This window comes from Taeniopygia guttata, chromosome 34 (assembly GCF_048771995.1).
Source record: "Taeniopygia guttata chromosome 34, bTaeGut7.mat, whole genome shotgun sequence".
Lineage (NCBI taxonomy): Eukaryota > Metazoa > Chordata > Aves > Passeriformes > Estrildidae > Taeniopygia > Taeniopygia guttata.
The window spans coordinates 3,143,469-3,164,060 of record NC_133059.1 but is presented as its reverse complement, the minus strand read 5'-3'; the positions used below and the strand labels follow the sequence as shown (position 1 = coordinate 3,164,060).

At 57.1% G+C, this 20,592-nt stretch overlaps 2 protein-coding genes across 2 annotated transcripts in view; one reads left to right on the top strand and one right to left on the bottom strand.

Annotated features, from left to right (window-relative positions):
- Window positions 1–3,968: 3,968 nt before the first annotated feature.
- On the top strand, window positions 3,969–11,376 carry NKPD1 (NTPase KAP family P-loop domain containing 1). The gene is made up of 3 exons (XM_072920943.1): window positions 3,969–4,113; window positions 8,354–8,482; window positions 9,714–11,376. The coding sequence occupies exons 1-3, from the start codon at window positions 3,969–3,971 to the stop codon at window positions 11,369–11,371; spliced, it is 1,932 nt and encodes a 643-aa protein (XP_072777044.1). The 3' UTR covers window positions 11,372–11,376.
- A 2,805-nt stretch (window positions 11,377–14,181) lies between these two features.
- Window positions 14,182–20,592, bottom strand: part of PPP1R37 (protein phosphatase 1 regulatory subunit 37) — a 32,011-nt gene continuing 25,600 nt past the window's right edge. Inside the window, exons 11-15 of the mRNA XM_072920883.1 lie at window positions 18,582–19,975; window positions 18,010–18,243; window positions 16,580–16,695; window positions 14,986–15,923; window positions 14,182–14,262 (exon numbers count right to left, since the gene is read on the bottom strand). Coding sequence (XP_072776984.1) covers window positions 14,182–14,262; window positions 14,986–15,923; window positions 16,580–16,695; window positions 18,010–18,243; window positions 18,582–19,975 — 2,763 coding nt within the window. The remainder of the gene's footprint in view (window positions 14,263–14,985; window positions 15,924–16,579; window positions 16,696–18,009; window positions 18,244–18,581; window positions 19,976–20,592) is intronic.

Sequence of the window (20,592 nt, the reverse complement as noted above, 5' to 3'; positions counted from 1 at the left end):
CTGGGAGAGATCAAACTGGGGATACTGGGGACACTGGGGGAGATCAAACTGGGGACACTGGGAGAGATCAAACTGGGGACACTGGGGACACTGGGAGAGATCAAACTGGGGACACTGGGAGAGATCAAACTGGGGACACTGGGAGAGATCAAACTGGGGATACTGGGGACACTGGGGGAGATCAAACTGGGGACACTGGGAGAGATCAAACTGGGGACACTGGGGACACTGGGAGAGATCAAACTGGGGACACTGGGAGAGATCAAACTGGGGACACTGGGGACACTGGGAGAGATCAAACTGGGGATACTGGGGACACTGGGGGAGATCAAACTGGGGACACTGGGAGAGATCAAACTGGGGACACTGGGGACACTGGGAGAGATCAAACTGGGGACACTGGGAGAGATCAAACTGGGGACACTGGGGACACTGGGAGAGATCAAACTGGGGATACTGGGGACACTGGGGGAGATCAAACTGGGGACACTGGGAGAGATCAAACTGGGGACACTGGGAGAGATCAAACTGGGGACAGGGAGAGATCAAACTGGGAATACTGGGGACACTGGGGGAGATCAAACTGGGGACACTGGGAGAGATCAAACTGGGGACACTGGGGACACTGGGAGAGATCAAACTGGGGACACTGGGGACACTGGGGACACTGGGGACACTGGGACAGCCCGGACTGGGGACACTGGGGACACTGGGGACATTGGGGACACTGGGGACACTGGGGACATTGGGGACACTGGGGACACTGGGGACACTGGGGACACTGGGGACACTGGGACAGCCCGGACTGGGGACACTGGGGACACTGGGGACACTGGGGACACTGGGGACCCCAGGACAGCCCGTACTGGTGCCACTGGTGCCACTGGGGACCCCACGCCACCCTCACTGGTGCCACCGGTGCCACCCACCGCAGGGTGCGGCCACCCCGTTGTCACCCAGATGCCACCCGCGGCCGGGCCAGCAGGTTCCTCGGGCAGAGGCGCCGGAAGCGGCGCTGCCACCGCGATGCCACCGCGATGCCACAACGATGTCACATCGGTGCCACCGCGATGCCACCGCGATGTCACCGCGGGGTTGGCAGTGTGCCCCGCCCGCCCCGAGCGCGGGGGACGCGTCCCCGGTCCCGGTGTCCCCTCGGTTGTCCCCTCGGTTGTCCCGGGGGTTGTCCCGGGGTTGTCCCCTTTGTCCCGGTTGTCGCCGCTGTCCCCTTTGTCCCGGTTGTCGCCGCTGTCCCCTTTGTCCCGGTTGTCGCCGCTGTCCCCTTTGTCCCGGGCCGGATCCGGGCGGGAATTGCTGCGCCCTGACTCAGGCCGGGCCCGGCCGGAATTTCTGCCCCGGCCGCCCCTCCCTGGCCGGGATCGCCGGGATCGCGGGGCCGGGGCCATAAATCCCGGGACAGACCCGGGACAGGCCCGGGACAGGAGCGGGACAGGAGCGGGACAGGAGCGGGACAGCAGCGGGGACGGGCATGGAGCCGCTGGAGTTGGCCCGGGTAGGATTGGGGCGGGATTAGGGTCGGGAGAACCGGGACAGGAGCGGGACAGGAGCGGGACAGGAGCGGGACAGGAACGGGACAGGAGCGGGACAGGAACGGGACAGGGATGGGACAGGAACGGGACAGGTGCGGGACAGGAGCGGGACAGGAACGGGACAGGAACGGGACCGGGATGGGGTCAGGGACAGGGACAGGGAACGGGGACAGAACCGGGATAGGACCGGGACAGGGATGGGGATGGGACAGGGATGGGATCAGGGATGGGACAGGGATGGGGACAGGACCGGGACAGAACCGAGATAGGACCGGGACAGGGATGGGGGTGGAAACAGGACCGGGACAGGGACAGGGATGGGGACAGGGAGGGGGACAGAACCGGGATAGGACCGGGACAGGGATGGGGACCGGGATGGGGACAGGGATGGGGACAGGACCGGGACAGGGACGGGGACAGAACCGAGATAGGACCGGGACAGGGACAGGGACAGGGACAGGGACGGGGACAGAACCGGGATAGGACCGGGACAGGGATGGGGATGGGACAGGGATGGGGATGGAGACAGGGACAGGGATGGGGACAGGGATGGGGACAGGACCGGGACAGGGACGGGGAAAGAACCGGGATAGGACCGGGACAGGGATGGCGGTGGAAACAGGACCGGGGACAGGACCGGGACAGGGACAGGGACAGGGATGGGGACAGGGACAGGACCGGGACAGGGATGGGGACAGGGACAGGGATGGAACAGGGATGGGACAGGGACAGGGACAGGGATGGAAACAGGACCGGGACAGGAGCGGGACAGGAGCGGGACAGGAACGGGACAGGAGCGGGACAGGAACGGGACAGGGATGGGGATGGAAACAGGACCGGGACAGGAGCGGGACAGGAACGGGACAGGAGCGGGACAGGAACGGGACAGGGATGGAGCCGCTGGAGTTGGCCCGGGTAGGATTGGGGCGGGATTAGGGTCGGGAGAACCGGGATAGGGATGGAAACAGGACCGGGGCCATAAATCCCGGGACAGGAACGGGACAGGGATGGGGATGGAAACAGGACCGGGACAGGAGCGGGACAGGAGCGGGACAGGAACGGGACAGGACCGGGACAGGAACGGGACAGACCCGGGACAGGCGCGGGACAGCAGCGGGGACGGGCATGGAGCCGCTGGATCTGGCCCGGGTAGGATTGGGGCGGGATTAGGAGCGGGACCGGGACCGGCGGTGCCGAAAATCCGGGACAGGGATGGGGACCGGGATGGGGACACAGGGACAGGGACAGGGACAGGGACGGGGAACGGGGACAGAACCGGGATAGGACCGGGACAGGGATGGGGGTGGAAACAGGACCGGGACAGGGACAGGGATGGAACAGAGACAGGGATGGGGACAAAACCGGGACAGGGACAGGGATGGGATCAGAACCGGGATAGGACCGGGACAGGGATGGGACAGGGATGGGGACAGGGACAGGGATGGGGACAGGGACAGGGATGGGGACAGGGACAGGGATGGGGACAAAACCGGGACAGGGACAGGGATGGGATCAGAACCGGGATAGGACCGGGACAGGGATGGGGATGGGACAGGGATGGGGACAGGGACAGGGATGGGGACAGGGACAGGGACAGGGATGGGACAGGGACAGGGATGGGACAGGGACAGGGATGGGACAGGGACAGGGACAGGGATGGGACAGGGACAGGGATGGGACAGGGACAGGGATGGGACAGGGACAGGGATGGGGACAGGGACAGGGACAGGGATGGGACAGGGACAGGGATGGGACAGGGACAGGGATGGGGACAGGGACAGGGACAGGGATGGGACAGGGACAGGGATGGGACAGGGACAGGGATGGGGACAGGGACAGGGACAGGGACAGGGATGGAGCCACGGTCCCTGTCCCTGCAGGATCCCCGTGATGTCCCTAAGGTGTCCCCACGGTGTCCCTGTCCCCGCAGGGTACCCATTATTTGTGGTGTCCCCAAGGTGTCCCCAAGTGTCCCTGTCCCCGCAGGGTTCCTGTGATGTCCCCAAGGTGTCCCCAAGGTGTCCCCAGTGATGTCCCCAAGGTGCCCCCAGGGATGTCCCCAAGTGTCCCTGTGATGTCCCCAAGTGTCTCTCTGATGTCCCCGGGGCTGTCCCCTGTGATGTCCCCAGGGTGTCCCCAGGGATGTCCCCAAGGTGTCCCCAAGTGTCCCTGTGATGTCCCCAAGTGTCCCTGTCCCCTCAGGGTTCCTGTGATGTCACCAGGGATGTCCCCAAGGTGCCCCTGTCCCCGCAGGGTTCCTGCTGCTCCTCGGGGCCGGGGCTGTCCCCAGGACTGTCCCCAGGGTGTCCCCAGGACTGTCCCCAAGTGTCCCTGTCCCCACAGGGTTCCTGCTGCTCCTCGGGGCCGGGGCTGTCCCCAGGACTGTCCCCAGGGATGTCCCCAGGGCTGTCCCCAGGGATGTCCCCAGGGATGTCCCCAGGGCTGTCCCCTGGGATGTCCCCGGAGGACTCGGAGGAGTTCGAGGCCTGGCTGGGCCCGGGGGGGTGTCCCCGACCGTGTCCCCACCGAGTCCCCACCGAGGGAGGGACCCCGGAGCCCCGAGGTACGGCCGGCCCCAATCCCAAATCCTGATCCCAAATCCTGATCCCAAATCCTGATCCCAAATCCCAAATCCTGATCCCAAATCCCAGATCCCAAATCCCAAATCCCGATCCCGAATCCTGATCCCGAATCCTGATTCCAAATCCTGATCCCAAATCCCAAATCCTGATCCCGAATCCCGAATCTGGATCCCAAATCCTGATCCCAAATCCTAAATCCCGAATCCTGATCCCGAATCCTGAATCCTGACCCTGAATCCCAAATCTGGATCCCAAATCCCAAATCCCAAACCCCAAATCCCAAATCCTGATCTCAAATCCCGAATCCTGATCCCAAACCCCAAACCCCAAATCCAAAATCCCAAATCCCAAACCCCAAACCCCAAACCCCAAACCCAAACCCAAACCCCAAACCCCAAACCCCAAATCCCAAATCCCCCAAATCCCAGAACTGACGGAGGACGACGTGTACTGCCGCTGTCTGTCCCAAACCCCAAACCCCAAATCCCAAACCCCAAATCCCCCAAATCCCAAACCCCAAACCCCAAACCCCAAACCCCAAACCCCAAACCCCAAATCCCAAACCCCAAATCCCAAACCCCAAACCCCAAATCCCAAACCCCAAACCCCAAACCCCAAACCCCAAACCCAAACCCAAACCCCAAACCCCAAACCCCAAATCCCAAATCCCCCAAATCCCAGAACTGACGGAGGACGACGTGTACTGCCGCTGTCTGTCCCAAACCCCAAACCCCAAATCCCAAACCCCAAATCCCCCAAATCCCAAACCCCAAACCCCAAACCCCAAACCCCAAACCCCAAACCCCAAACCCCAAATCCCAAACCCCAAACCCCAAACCCCAAACCCCAAACCCAAACCCCAAACCCCAATCCCCAAACCCCAAATCCCAAATCCCAGAACCGACGGAGGACGACGTGTACTGCCGCTGTCTGTCCCAAATCCCAAACCCCAAACCCCAAACCCCAAACCCCAAACCCCAAACCCAAACCCCAAACCCCAAACCCCAAACCCCAAACCCAAACCCCAAACCCCAAACCCCAAACCCCAAACCCCAAATCCCAAACCCCAAACCCCAATCCCCAAACCCCAAACCCCAAATCCCCCAAATCCCAAACCCCAAACCCCAAACCCCAAATCCCAAACCCCAAACCCCAAACCCCGATCCCAAACCCCAAACCCCAAACCCCAAACCCCAAATCCCCCAAACCCCAAATCCCAAATCCCAAACCCCAAACCCCAAACCCCAAACCCCAAACCCCAAATCCCCCAAACCCCAAACCCCAAACCCCAAACCCAAACCCCAAACCCCAAACCCCAAACCCCAAATCCCCCAAACCCCAAACCCCAAACCCCAAACCCCAAACCCCAAACCCCAAACCCCAAATCCCAAACCCCAAATCCCAAATCCCAAACCCCAAACCCCAAACCCCAAATCCCAAACCCCAAATCCCAAATCCCAAACCCCAAACCCCAAACCCCAAACCCCAAACCCCAAACCCCAAATCCCAAACCCCAAACCCCAAACCCCAAACCCCAAATCCCAAACCCCAAACCCCAAATCCCAAACCCCAAACCCCAAATCCCAAACCCCAAACCCCAAACCCCAAATCCCAAACCCCAAATCCCAAACCCCAAACCCCAAACCCAAACCCCAAACCCAAACCCCAAACCCCAAACCCCAAACCCCAAACCCCAAACCCAAACCCCAAACCCGAAACCCCAAACCCCAAACCCAAACCCCAAACCCAAACCCCAAACCCGAAACCCCAAACCCCAAACCCAAACCCCAAACCCCAAACCCAAAACCCCAAACCCCAAATCCCAAATCCCAAACCCCAAATCCTGACCCCAAACCCCAAACCCCAAACCCCAAACCCCAAACCCCAAACCCCAAACCCCAAATCCCCCAAACCCCAAACCCCAAACCCCAAATCCCAAACCCCAAACCCAAACCCCAAACCCCAAACCCCAAACCCCAAACCCCAAATCCCAAACCCCAAACCCCAAACCCCAAACCCCAAATCCCAAACCCCAAACCCCAAACCCCAAACCCCAAACCCCAGAACCGACGGAGGATGACGTGTACTGCCGCTGTCTGTCCCAAACCCCAAACCCCAAACCCCAAACCCCAAATCCCAAACCCCAAACCCCAAACCCCAAACCCCAAACCCCAAACCCCCAACCCCAAACCCCAAACCCCAAACCCCAAATCCCGATCCCAGAACCCCAAACCCCAAATCCCAAACCCCAAACCCCAAACCCAAACCCCAAACCCCAAACCCCAAACCCCAAACCCCAAACCCCAAACCCAAACCCCAAACCCCAAATCCCAAACCCCAAATCCCAAATCCCAAACCCCAAACCCAAACCCCAATCCCCAAACCCCAAATCCCAAATCCCAAATCCCAAACCCCAAACCCCAAACCCCAAATCCCAAACCCCAAATCCCCCAAACCCCACAAATCCCAAACCCCAAACCCAAACCCCAAATCCCCCAAACCCCAAATCCCAAATCCCAAACCCCAAATCCCCCAAACCCCAAATCCCAAATCCCAAACCCCAAACCCCAAATCCCAAACCCCAAACCCCAAGCCCCAAACCCCAAATCCCAAATCCCAAATCCCAAACCCCAAACCCCAAACCCAAACCCCAAACCCCAAACCCCAAACCCCAAATCCCAAACCCCAAATCCCAAACCCCAAACCCCAAACCCCAAACCCCAAATCCCAAACCCCAAACCCCAAACCCCAAACCCCAAATCCCAAACCCCAAACCCCAAACCCCAAACTCCAAACCCCAAATCCCAAATCCCAAATCCCGGAACCCACGGAGGATGACGTGTACTGCCGCTGTCTGTCCCAAACCCCAAACCCCAAACCCCAAACCCAAACCCCAAACCCCAAACCCCAACCCCCAAACCCCAAATCCCAAACCCCAAACCCCAAACCCCAAACCCCAAATCCCGATCCCAAACCCCAAATCCCAAGCCTCAAACCCCAAACCCCAAACCCCAAACCCCAAACCCCAAACCCCAAACCCCAAACCCCATAAATCCCAAACCCCAAACCCCAAACCCCAAACCCCAAACCCCAAACCCCAAATCCCAAATCCCAAACCCCAAACCCCAAACCCCGATCCCAAATCCCAGAACCCACGGAGGATGACGTGTACTGCCGCTGTCTGTCCCAAACCCCAAACCCCAAATCCCAAATCCCAAACCCCAAACCCAAACCCCAAATCCCAAACCCCAAACCCCAAACCCCAAACCCCAAACCCCAAACCCCAAACCCCAAATCCCAAACCCCAAACCCAAACCCCAAACCCCAAATCCCCCAAACCCCAAACCCCAAACCCCAAACCCCAAACCCCATAGATCCCAAATCCCAAACCCCAAACCCCAAACCCCAAACCCCAAATCCCCCAAACCCAAACCCCAAATCCCAAACCCCAAACCCCAAACCCAAATCCCAAACCCCAAATCCCAAACCCCAAACCCCAAACCCCAAACCCCAAACCCCAAACCCCAAATCCCAAACCCCAAACCCCAAATCCCCCAAACCCCAAACCCCAAACCCCAAACCCCAAACCCAAACCCCAATCCCAAACCCCAAATCCCCCAAACCCCAAACCCCAAACCCCAAACCCCAAATCCCAAACCCCAAACCCCAAACCCCAAAGCCAAACCCCAAACCCCAAATCCCAAACCCCAAATCCCCCAAACCCCAAACCCCAAATCCCAAACCCCAAACCCCAAATCCCCCAAACCCCAAATCCCAAACCCCAAACCCCAAACCCCAAATCCCAAACCCCAAACCCCAAATCCCAAACCCCAAACCCCAAATCCCCCCAAACCCAAACCCCAAACCCCAAACCCCAAACCCCAAACCCCAAATCCCAGAACCCACAGAGGATGACGTGTACTGCCGCTGTCTGTCCCAAATCCCAAACCCCAAACCCCAAATCCCAAACCCCCCAAACCCCAAACCCCAAACCCCAAACCCCAAACCCCAAACCCCAAATCCCCCAAACCCCAAACCCCAAACCCCAAACCCCAAACCCCAAACCCCAAACCCCAAATCCCAAACCCCAAATCCCAAACCCCAAACCCCAAACCCCGATCCCAAACCCCAAACCCCAAACCCCAAACCCCAAACCCCAAACCCAAACCCCAAATCCCCCAAATCCCCCAAATCCCCCAAACCCCAAACCCCAAACCCCAGAACCCACGGAGGATGACGTGTACTGCCGCTGCCTGTCGCGCACTCTGTGCCACACGGCCACTCCGGTCACCGTCGGGTTCTACGCGCCGTGCGGCCACCGCCTCGAGTCCCTGCTGGCCAAGGTCACCGGTGCGTCGGGAATTCGGGAATTATTTGGGAATTATTCGGGAATTTGGGAAAATTCGGGGATTTGGAGCAGAGGATTTGGGGCTTTTCTGGGCCTGGTGGTGTTTGCTCAGGGTTTGGGAGGGGGGGTCCAAAATTCCATCCCGATCCTTAATTCAATCCCAAATTTCATCTCAGTTCCAATTTTCATCCCAAATCCCAAAAACCACCCCCAAAACCACCCCAAACCCCAAATCCCAACTCAATCTTCACACCCCGCCCCAAATCCCATCCCAAACCTGAAAAACCACCCCAAATCCCAACCCAAACCCCACCCCAAATCCCAAACCCCAAACCCCAAACCCCAAACCAACCCCAAAAACCACCCAAACCCCAAATCCCAACTCAATCCTCACACCCCACTCCAAATCCCATCCCAAACCCTAATCCTATCCCAAATCCCAAATCCCATCCCAATCCCAAATCCCATCCCAGTCCCAAATCCCCAATCCCAAACCCCAAAAACCACCCCAAATCCCACCCCAAACCCAAAAAAACCACCCGAAATCCCATCCCCCAAACCCCAAACCCCAAACCCCAAACCCCAAACCCCAAATCCCACCCCAATCCCACCCCAAACCCCAAATCCCAACCCCCAAACCCCAACTCCAAAAACCACCCAAACCCCAAACCCCAAACCCCAAATCCCAACTCAATCCTTACACCCCATCCCCAAATCCCACCCCAAACCCAAATAAACACCCGAAATCCCATCCCAAACCCATCCCCAAACCCCAACCCCCAAACCCCAAACCCCAAACTCCAAACCCCAAACCCCAAACCCCAAACCCATCCCCAAATCCCATCCAAAACCCAACCCCACCCCAAACCCCACCCCAAACCCCAAACCCCAAACCCCAAACCCCACCCCAAACCCCAAACCCCAAAAACCACCCAAACCCCAAATGCCAAATCCCAACTCAATCCTCACACCCCAGTCCCAAATCCCATCCCAGTCCCAAATCCCGTCCCAGTTCCAGATCCCATCCCAGTCCCAAATCCTGTCTCAGTTCCAGATCTCATCCCCAGTCCCAAACCCCACCCCAAACCCCAAACCTTAAACCCCAAACCCCAAACCCCAAATCCCACCCCAAACCCTGAACCCCAAACCCCAAACCCATCCCCAAATCCCACCCCAAACCCAAAAATCCCCCAAACCCCAAACCCCCATCCCAACACCGCCTCCCCCGCGCAGCGTTCATGCGTGAGGAGATGGCCCAGCGCGAGCTGGCCGAGCTGCGCCGGGGCGGTTCCCGTCCTCGCCGGCCGCGGGGTTGGGGTCTGCTGGCGGCGCTGTGGCTGCTGACCTTCTACCAGCCCGTGGTGACCGAGGGCCACCTGCGGAGGAAGAACCTGGAGTTCATCTTCATCCGCTTCAGCGCCTGGGAGTTCGCCGGCTGCGACAAGCTCTGGGCGGGGCTGGTGACCACGCTGTGCCACCGCGTGCGCCGCCACTTCGGCGCGCTGCCGCTCAGCGTCTTCCACGTGTTGGGCTCGCGGCCGCGCTTCGCCGCCGGCGCCGAGCGCCGCGAGTGGGTGCTGAAAACCGGCGTCTGCCTGCGGCTCTGGGCGCTGCTGGCGGCGTTGGCCGGCGGCGTGGCCGTGCTGCTGGTGGCCCTCTTGGTGCCCGGCGTCAAGGATCACCGCGTGCTCAAGGCGGTGGGCGGCGCGGTGGCGTCGCTGTCGGGTTCTTCGCTGTTGTTGGGCGCGTTGTCCATCCTCAAGAACTTCCTGGTGAGCGAGAAGAAGAAGATCGAGCGCTTGACCAACAGCGACAGGTTTGCCGGGCAGTTGGGCTTCATGAGCAAGATCCGCGCCGAGGTGGAGGTGCTGGTGGATTATTTGGCTTTCATGGAGGTCTTCGAGCGGCGGCGGCTGCGCGTGGTGATGGAGATCATCGGGTTGGACCTCTGCTACCCGGAGAAGGTGGCGGGGGTGTTCAACGCCATGGCCACGCTGCTGTCGGACGCCAACGCGCCCTTCATCTTCCTGCTGGCCGTGGACCCCAGCGTCATCGTGCCGTGCCTGGAGCAGACGGGCTGCATGAAGGGGCTGGCGGACAACGGGTACCTGTACCTCAACCGCGCCGTCACGCTGCCCTTCTCCATCCCCGAGATGGGCGCGCGCTCCCGCCTGCGCAGCGTGGCCGCCGCCATCCGCACGCGCGAGGACCTCATGTCGCTCATCATCGCCGGCAACGCCGCCAAAACTCGCGGTGTCGGTGTCGCCGCGGCGGTTCCGGCGTCGCCCGGTTGGAAGGAGGCGGATTCGGAGGCGGTGGTGTGGATCCACGAGGCGTTCCGCTGCCTCCACGACGGTTCCGACATCTTGTGCCGGTACCTGCCGGAGAACGGCGCCAACGTCCGGCGCATCGTCAACACCATCCCCATCACGCTGCGGCTGCTGCTGCACCGCGCCGGCGGCGCTGCGCCGCTCTCGCCCCGCGCCGCGGCCGCGTGGGTGGTGCTGGCTGACCGCTGGCCGTGCCGGCTCAGCTGGACGCTGCAGTGCCTGGAGGACACCGGGCAGAACATCGCGGTGTCACCATCATCATCATCATCATCGTTGGAGAGATCCTTGTGGAGCGTCTTCGAGGAGCACGCGGCCGAGCTGAGCGCGCTGCGGCAGCCGCTGGGCAAAGTGCTGAGCCTGGACGCCGATCCCGGCCTCTTCCAGGCCTTCCTGGCGCGGGATTTCCCCTTCGGCGCCCGCGAGGCGCGGCGGCTGCTCGGCGTCACCGTCAACCTGGACCACTCCATCCGGCAGCAGATGGGGCTGCTGCGGGCGCTGGCGCGGCTCGGCCGGGCGGCGCCGGTGAACCGCGGGGTGCAGTGCACGCCCTGCGCCCGGTGACCCCGGTGGGGCGGGATTTGGGGTTTGGGATGAGTATTTGGGGTTGGGATTGGGATTTGGGATGAGTATTTGAGGTTGGGGTTGGGATTTTGGGTTTGGGATAAGTATTTGGGGTTGGGATTTGGGGTAGGGATTGGGTTGGGGATGGGGATTTGGGAGTTGGGATTTGGGGACAGGCGGCACCGGTGACCCGCGGGGTGCAGTGCCCGCCCTGCACGCGGTGACGCCATAAGGATGGGATTGGGGTTGGGATTGGGGGTTGGGATTGGGGTTTGGGATTTGGAAGTTGGGATTTGGGGTTGGGATGAGTATTTGGGGTTGGGATGGGGATTTGGGGTTGGGATTGGGATTTGGGATGAGTATTTGGGGTTGGGGTTGAGATTTGGGATGAGTATTTGGGGTTGGGATGAGTATTTGGGGTTGGGCTGTGCCGGTGACCCGCGCGGTGCAGTGCACGCCCTGCGCGCGGTGACCCCGACGCGGCGGGTTTGGGGTTGGGATTTGGAATTTGGGATGAGTATTTGTGGTTGGGATGAGTATTTGGGATTGGGGTTTGGGGTTTGGGATGAGTATTTGGGGTTGGGGTTGGGATTTGGAGTTGGGACACGCCCGTGTCCCACGTGGTGCAGTGCCCACCCTGCACATGGTGACCCCGACTGGGCGAGATTTGGGGTTGGGAGTTGGGGTTGGGATGAGTATTTGGGTTTGGGATTGGGATTTGGGGTTTGGGATGGGTATTTGGGGTTTGGATGAGTATTTGGGGTTGGGGTTGGGGTTGAGATTTGGGGTTCGGATTGGGCTGTGCCCATGTCCCGCACGGTGCAGTGCCCGCCCTGCGCACAGTGACCCCGACGGGACAGGATTGGGGTTGTGGTTGGGATTTTGGATGAGTATTTGGGGTTGGGATTGGGGTTTGGGATGAGTATTTGAGGTTGGGATTGGACTGTGCCCATGTCCCGTGCAGTGCAGTGCACGCCCTGCGCGCGGTGACGACGCAAGGATGGGATTTGGGGTTGGGGTTGGGGTTTGGGATGGGGATTTGGGGTTGGGATTGGGATTTGGGGTTGGGATTGGGATTTGGGATGAGTATTTGGGGTTTGGATGAGTATTTGGGGTTGGGGTTGAGATTTGGGGTTCGGATTGGGCTGTGCCCATGTCTCGCACGGTGCAGTGCACGCCCTGCGCGCGGTGACCCCGACGGGGCGGGATTGGGATTGGGATTTGGGGTTGGAATTGGGATTTGGGATGAGTATTTGGGGTTGGGGTTGGGATTTGAGGTTGGGAGTTGGGATTTGGGGTTGGGATGAGTATTTGGGGTTGGGGTTGGGATTGGGGTTGGGATTGGAATTGGGATTTGGGATGAGTATTTGAGGTTGGGATGAATATTTGTGGTTGGGATGAGTATTTGGGGTTGGGATGAGTATTTGAGGTTGGGGTGGGATTTGGGGTTGGGATTGGGGTTAGGATGGGGATTTGGGATTTGGGGTTGGGATTGGGGTTGGGGTTGGGATTTGGGTTGGGCGGCGCCGGTGAACCGCACAGTGCAGTGCACACCCTGCGCGCGGTGACCCCGGCGGGGATGGGATTTCAGGTTGGGATTTGGGATGAGGATTTGGAGTTGGGATTTGGAATTTGAGGTTGGGATTGGGGTTGGGATTTGGGATTTGGGGTTGCGATGGGGATTTGGGGTTGAGATATGGGATAGGGATTTGGGGTTGGGATTTGGGATCAGGATTGGAGATTTGGGATTTGGGACTGGGATCGGGAATGGCATCGGGATTTGGGGTTTGAGATTTGGGTTTGAGATTTGGGATTCGGGACAGGGATCAGGAATTGCACCAGGATTTGGAATCAGGAATGGCACCGGGATTTGGGATCGGGATTTGGGATCAGGAATTGCACCGGGATTTGGGATTTGGGATTTGGGATCCGGGATTTGAGATCAGGATTGGCATCAGGATTTGGGATTTGGGATCGGGATTTGGGATCAGGAATGGCACCAGGATTTGGGATCGGGAATTGCACCAGGGTTTGGGATGGGGATTTGGGATCAGGAATTGCACCAGGATTTGGGATCAGGAATTGCACCAGGATTTGGGATCGGGATTTGGGATCAGGAAATGCACCAGGTTTTGGGATTGGGAATTTTGGGATCAGTAATTAGACCAGGATTTGGGATCGGGATTTGGGATCGGGAATGGGATCCAGACCCCCCCCAAGGGCAGGGAGAGCTCCTGGAGGATTTGGGGATCCTTTTAGGGGAACAGGGATTGGGAATTCTGGGGTTTTATCCCAGAACTGCGATCCTGGAGACGCAGGAGCGGATTGGGATGATCCAGAGGGAATTCCCAGATTTTATTCCCAGTTTTTTTCCCTGGGAGACGCTGGAGGGGTTTGGGATGATCCAGAGGGAATTCCGGGGTTTTATTCCTGATTTTTGGAGATGTTGGAAGGGTTTGGGAAGATCCAGAGGGAATTCCCAGGTTTTATTCCTGAATTTTGGAAATGTTGGAGGGGTTTGGGATGATCCAGAGGGAATTCCCAGGTTTTATTCCCAGTTTTTTTCCCTGGGAGACGCTGGAGGGGTTTGGGATGATCCAAAGGGAATTCCCAGGTTTTATTCCCAATTTTTGTCCCTGGGAGACGCTGGAGGGGTTTGGGATGATCCAGAGGGAATTCCCAGGTTTTATTCCTGATTTTTGGAGATGTTGGAGGGGTTTGGGATGATCCAGAGGGAATTCCGGGGTTTTATTCCTGATTTTTGGAGATGTTGGAAGGGTTTGGGAAGATCCAGAGGGAATTCCCAGATTTTATTCCTGATTTTTGGAGATGTTGGAGAGGTTTGGGAAGATCCAGAGGGAATTCTTTGGTTTTATTCCCGGTTTTTGTCCCTGGGAGATGCCGGGAAAGACGGGGATTGGGAATTCCGGGGTTTTGATCCCGGATTTTGGAGGTGCTGGAGGGGACTGGGATGATCCAGAGGGAATTCCGGGCTTTTATTCCCATTTTTTTGTCACTGGGAGATGCTCGGAGGGGACCGGGATGATCCCAAAGCTCCCAGAATCCGAGGGAATTTCGATCCCTCCCACAAATCCCCGACCCTGAGACATTTTTGGGATCTCTTCCCAAAATCTGTGCCCTTTTGGGAAGGAAAATCAGGAAAATCCCCCAAAAAATCCCCAAATTCGGGCCATTCCCACCCAGAATTCCCAGGAAAACCCCCCAGGATCATCCCCAATAAACCAAGTTCCACCCCTGGTTCTGTATTTTGGGATTTTTTGGGATTTCCCGCCTGTTCCGGGTTTTTTTTTTTGGGATTTCACCCCCCACCCCTCTCCCCAAATCCACAAATTCCCAAAATCCTGGAATTCCGGGATGAGCCCCCAAAAAGAGGGCGGGTGACGAATGCAGAATTCCTTTAATTAGAAAACAGCCGTTAACAAAAATTCCACCACGGGGAAAACAAAGGGAAGAAAAAAAACCAAACAAAACACCCAAAAACCGGGAAAAGACGGAAAAAAAACCCACCCAAAAAACGGGAAAAGATGGAGAAAAAAAACCCACCCAAAAACCGGGAAAAGATGGAAAAAAATGGAAAAAAAACCACCCAAAACCGGGAAAAGACGGAAAAAAACCACCCAAAAACCGGGATAAGACGGGAAAAAAAACCACCCAAAAACCGGGAAAAGATGGAAAAAAATCCACCCAAAAACTGGGAAAAAACGGAAAAAAAACCCCCAAAACCCCCAAAACCAAATCCCGGAAACACCAGCGAAAATTCCCGTCCGGAATATCGGGAATATCCCCCCGGAATTCCAACCCCGCCCCCTCAGCTCCCTGAAAGATTTTATTGCACTTAAGAAAGAAAAGCGACCCCCGGGAATTCCCCGGGAATTTTGGGAATTCCCCGGGAATTTTGGGAATTCCGGGCTGGGAGATCCCCGATTTCCACGACTCCGACTCCGGAAATTTGGGATGAACGAGGAATTCCAGCCCCTCCCTCTCCCCTTTTCCGCCTTCCCCGTTTTCCCGGGAATTCTGCGGCTGGTGATAAATAGAGACGGGGGAAAAATGGGAAAAAAACGGGAAAAAACGGGAAAAAAATGGGAAAAACGGGAAAAAAAAACAGGAAAAAAAGGGGGATTAAATGGGGAAAAACGGGAAAAAATTCCCAAAGAAAGCAAAACCACCGGAAAAGAAGGGAAATTAAAAATAAATAAAGCGTGGGGGCTGTGGGAGCAGCCGATCCCGGGATTTCTGAGGGACGGAATTCCCAAATTCCGGCCGCTCCCGGTCCCTGTAGTGTCGCGGATCCCGCCGGGAATTCCCGGGAAATCGGGAAGGCGCAGCCCCGGCTCCTTCCCTGCCCCTCGCAGGAGGGAAAAGTCGGGAAAAATCGGGAAAAAAACTCGGGAAAAATCCGTTTTTTGTGGGTTTTTTGTCTTTGTTTTTCTTTCTCTCTCCCACGGAAAGTCCCGAAATTCCCGAGGTTTGGTTGGAATCTTGTGCGGAGTGGGGGAGGGGAAAGCGCCGGAGCCTCCCCCTCCAGGACCTGTGGGGAGAGAGGAAGGCAGGGCTGGAATTCCCGGAAATTCCCGGAAACTCACGGAAAATTCCAAAAATTCCCAGAAATTCCAAGAAAATCCAAAAAAATCCCAGAAATTCCCATAAATTCCAAAAAAAACCCCAAAATTCCCGGAAATTCCCAGAAATTCCCAGAAATTCCCAGAAATTCCCAGAAATTCGCAGAAATTCGCAGAAATTCACGGAAATTCCCCAAAATTCCCAGAAAATCCATAAAATTCCCAGAAGTTCCCATAAATTCCCAGAGAATCCCCAAAATTCCCAGAAATTCCTGTAAATTCCCAGAAAATCCACAAAATTCCCAGAAATTCCCCAAAATTCCCATAAAATCCCAAAAAAATCCCCAAAATTCCCCAAAATTCCTGGAAATTCCCGGAACTCCCAGGCCTGGGCAGAGCGGGAATTCCGAGCTGGAATTCCCACAAATTCCTGGAAATACCCAGAAATTCCCAAAAATTCCCAGAAATCCCCGGAACTCCCAGGCCTGGGCAGAGCAGGAAATCCAGGCTGGAATTCCCAGAAATTCCCGGAAATTCCTGTAAATTCCAAAAAATTCCCCAAAATTCCCCAAAACTCCCAGAAATTCCCCAAAATTCCCAGAAATTCCGGTTTTTCCCGGCTCACCTGCGCTCACAGCGGCTCCGGCGCCGTGTCCTGGGCGGCCTCGCGGAGCAGCTCCCGCAATTCCTGCAATTCCTGCAATTCCTGCAATTCCTGCAATTCCTGCAGCTCCTGCAGCTCTGCGGGGGGGGGGACATGGAACCTTCCGGAACCATTCCCGGAAATCCCAGCCCAGGAATCTGGGATTCCCCCACTCCTTTCCCCGATTTTCCAGTTCTTTTCCCAGTTTTTCACCCCAATTCCTGTTTCTTCCCTGTTTATTTACCCCAATTCCAGCTGCATTCCCAGATTTTCCTGTTCCCAACCCAGAGATTTGGGATTTTCCCACTCCTTTCCCAGTTTTTAACCCCTATCCCAACCCCATTCCCAGTTTTCACCCCAATTCCAGCTGCATTCCCAGATTTTCCTGTTCCCAGCCCAGAGATTTGGGATTTTCCTGCTTCTTTCCCATTTTTTCCCATTTCTGACCCAGAGATTTGGAATTTTCCCACTGCTTTCCTAGTTTTTCTGGCTCTTTTCCCAGTTTTTCTCCCCAATTCCAGCTGCATTCCCAGATTTTCCCATTCCCAACCCAGAGATTTGGGATTTTCCCGCTGCTTTTCCCAGTTTTTCACCCCAGTTCCAGCTTCTTTTCCAATTTTCACCCCAATCCCAGCCACATTCCCAATGTTCCTCCCCAATTCCAGCAGTTTTCCCACTTTCCCATCCCAATCCCAGCTGCATTCCCAAATTTTCCTGTTCCCAACCCAAGGATTTGGGATTTTCCCGCTGCTTTTCCCATTTTTCACCCCAATCCCAGCTGCATTCCCATTTTTTCCCATTTCTGACCCAGAGATTTGGAATTTTCCCACTGCTTTCCCAGATTTTCCAGTTCTTTTCCCAGTTTTTCACCCCAATTCCAGCTGCATTCCCAAATTTTCCTGTTCCCAACCCAAGGATTTGGGATTTTCCCACTCCTTTCCCAGTTTTTCCAGATCCTTTCCCAGTTTTTCTGGCTCTTTTCCCACTTTTTCACCCCAATTCCAGCTGCATTCCCAGATTTTCCTGTTCCCAACCCAAGGATTTGGGATTTTCCCGCTGCTTTTCCCACTTTTCCACCCCAATCCCAGCTGCATTCCCAGATTTTCCCGTTCCCAACCCAGAGATTTGGAATTTTCCCACTCCTTTCCCAGTTTTTCCAGTTCTTTTCCCATTTTTCCCCGCTCTTTTCCCACTTTTCCACCCCAATTCCAGCTGCATTCCCAGATTTTCCCATTCCCAACCCAGAGATTTGGGATTTTCCAGCTGCTTTCCCATTTTTTCCCATTTTTGACCCAGAGATTTGGAATTTTCCCACTGCTTTCCCAGTTTTTCCGGCTCTTTTCCCACTTTCCCGCCCCATTCCCACTTTTCTGCGCTCCGGAGCGGGCGGGGTCGGAATTCCGGGCTCTCACCGCGCTCGGCCGTTCCCGTTCCCGGTTTTCCGTCGCTCTCCAGGCCCGGCTCTGGCAGCGCCCGGGCGAAATCCGCCTTCAGCCCGTTGGGAAGCGGCGAATCCCGGGAGGGGCTCCCGCACGGAATTCCCTCGGAGGCGCCGGCCCGGCGCGGCCGCAGGTCGGGAACGAGATCGGATCCGATGGGAACAATCCCAGATCCACCGGGAACGGCCCCGGATCCGACGGGAACAGCTGCAAGTTCATCGGGAACAATCCCAGATCCATCGGGAACGGCCCCGGATCTATCGGGAATGGGTCCGGATTCGATGGGAACGGCCACGGATCCGACGGGAACAATCTTGGATCCATCGGGAACGGCTCCAAGTCCATCAGGAACAATCCCAGATCCACCAGGAACAATCCCAGATCCAACAGGAACAATCCCAGATCCATCGGGAATGGGTCCGGATTCGATGGGAACGGCTCCGGATCCATCGGGAATGGCCCCGGATCCAACGGAAACAGCCCCGGATCCAACAGGAACAATCCCGGATCCATCGGGAATGGCCCCGGATCCGACAGGAACGGGCCTGGATCCCACAGGAACAATCCCGGATCCATCGGGAACAGTGCCAGATCCACCGGGAACGGCGTCAAATCCATCGGGAACAATCCCAGATCCAACAGGAACAATCCCAGATCCATCAGGAACAATCCCAGATCCAACAGGAACAATCCCAGATCCAACGGGAACAATCCCAGATCCAACAGGAACAATCCCAGATCCAACAGGAAGGGCCCCGGATCCATCGGGAACGGCACCGGGTGCGATGGGATCGGCGCCGGATCCAACGGGAACAATCCCAGATCCAACGGGAATGGGGCCGGATCCATCGGGAACAGCGCCAGATCCAACGGGAATGGAGCTGGATCCATTGGGAACAACCCCAGATCCATCGGGAACGGCCCCGGATCCTTTGGGAACGGCTCCAAATCCATCGGGAACAACCCTGGATCCATCGGGAACGGTGCCGGATCCAACAGGAATTGTCCCAGATCCTTCAGGAACGGCTCTGGATCCATCGGGAACGGAGGTGGATCCGATGGAAACGACCCCGGATCCATCGGGAACGACCCCGGATCCATCAGGAATTGTCCCAGATCCTTCGGGTACGGCTCTGGATCCATCAGGAACAGAGGTGGATCCGATGGAAACGACCCCGGATCCATCGGGAACGGCTCTGGATCCATCAGAAATTGTCCCAGATCCTTCGGGAACGGCGCCAGATCCACCAGGAACAGTCCCAGATTCCTCGGGAACGACCCCAGATTCCTTGGGAACGACCCCAGATTCCTCGGGAATGACCCCGGATTCCTCGGGAACGACCCCAGTTTCCTTGGGAATGACCCTGGATTCCTTTGGAACAACCCCGGATTCCTTGGGAACGACCCCGGATTCCTTGGGAATGACCCCGGATTCCTTGGGAATGACCCCGGATTCCTCAGGAATGACCCTGGATTCCTTGGGAATGACCCCGGATCCCTCTGGAACGTTCTCCACCCGCGTCACCACAAAGATCTTGCGGCCCCTGCCGGGGCTGGAGACGGAAATCCTGCGCTCGGCATTCCCGGAATTCCCGGAATTCCCGGAATTCCCAGATTCCACAACCTCCCTGGAGCCTTTCTCCCCATCCTCCTCCTCCTCCTCGGTGTCCGAGCTGGAATCTCCGGCCGGAGCCGCGTTCCCGTTCTCCTCCGGGGCGGTCGAGGCGGCGCCGGCGGGAATTCCGGGATCCTCGGGAATCCCGGGATCCTCGGGAATTCCGGGATCCTCGGGAATTCCGGGATCGGAGATCTCGGCCATGGAGGCCGAGTGCCGGAGCTGCTCCTGCTCCTCCTTCTCCTTGGCCAGGATGAAATTCCGCTTGCAGCCGTTCTGGATCTCGGCCAGCAGCGCCTTCTGCGTCTCCAGGAAGCTCTTCACCTGCCGGGAAAAATCCGGGAATGTCGGGAAAATCCCGGAAAAAATCCCGGAAAAAATCCCGGGAAAATCCCAGGAATGACGGCGCTTCCACGCCGCGCTGCGCTTTTGTGGCGCTGGCCCTTTAAGAGAGGGAAATGCGGAATTTTGGGGCTTTTCCCCAATTTTTGGGGGGTTCTGGATCAGGATTTGGGATTCCTGAGGGGGTCGGAGGATGGAGATTCCCGGAATTCCCAAAATTCCCGCTGGGAAATGGGGAAATCCGCGGGATCCGGATTAAAAAAAAAGGGTTTTCCCACAGGGAAAAGACACCCAAAAAATGTGGGAATGCAAAATATTGGATGCTGGAGATTCCCAAAATTCCTGGAGCTGGGAATGATCCCTTATCCCCAAAACCCCCGGGGCTTAATTCCTGGGAAAACTTGGCAAATCCAAGGAAAATCCTGGAAAAACCTGGAAAAACCATCAGGAACCAACCCCAAACCCCCAACGCTTCCAGCGCCGCTTCCTGCTCCGGGAACGCCCCAAAATATCGGAATTTTTGGGGGAATTTCAGGAATTTTGGGGGGAATTTCAGGAATTACTAGGGGGATTGCAGGAATTTTTTTTAATTCCATGAA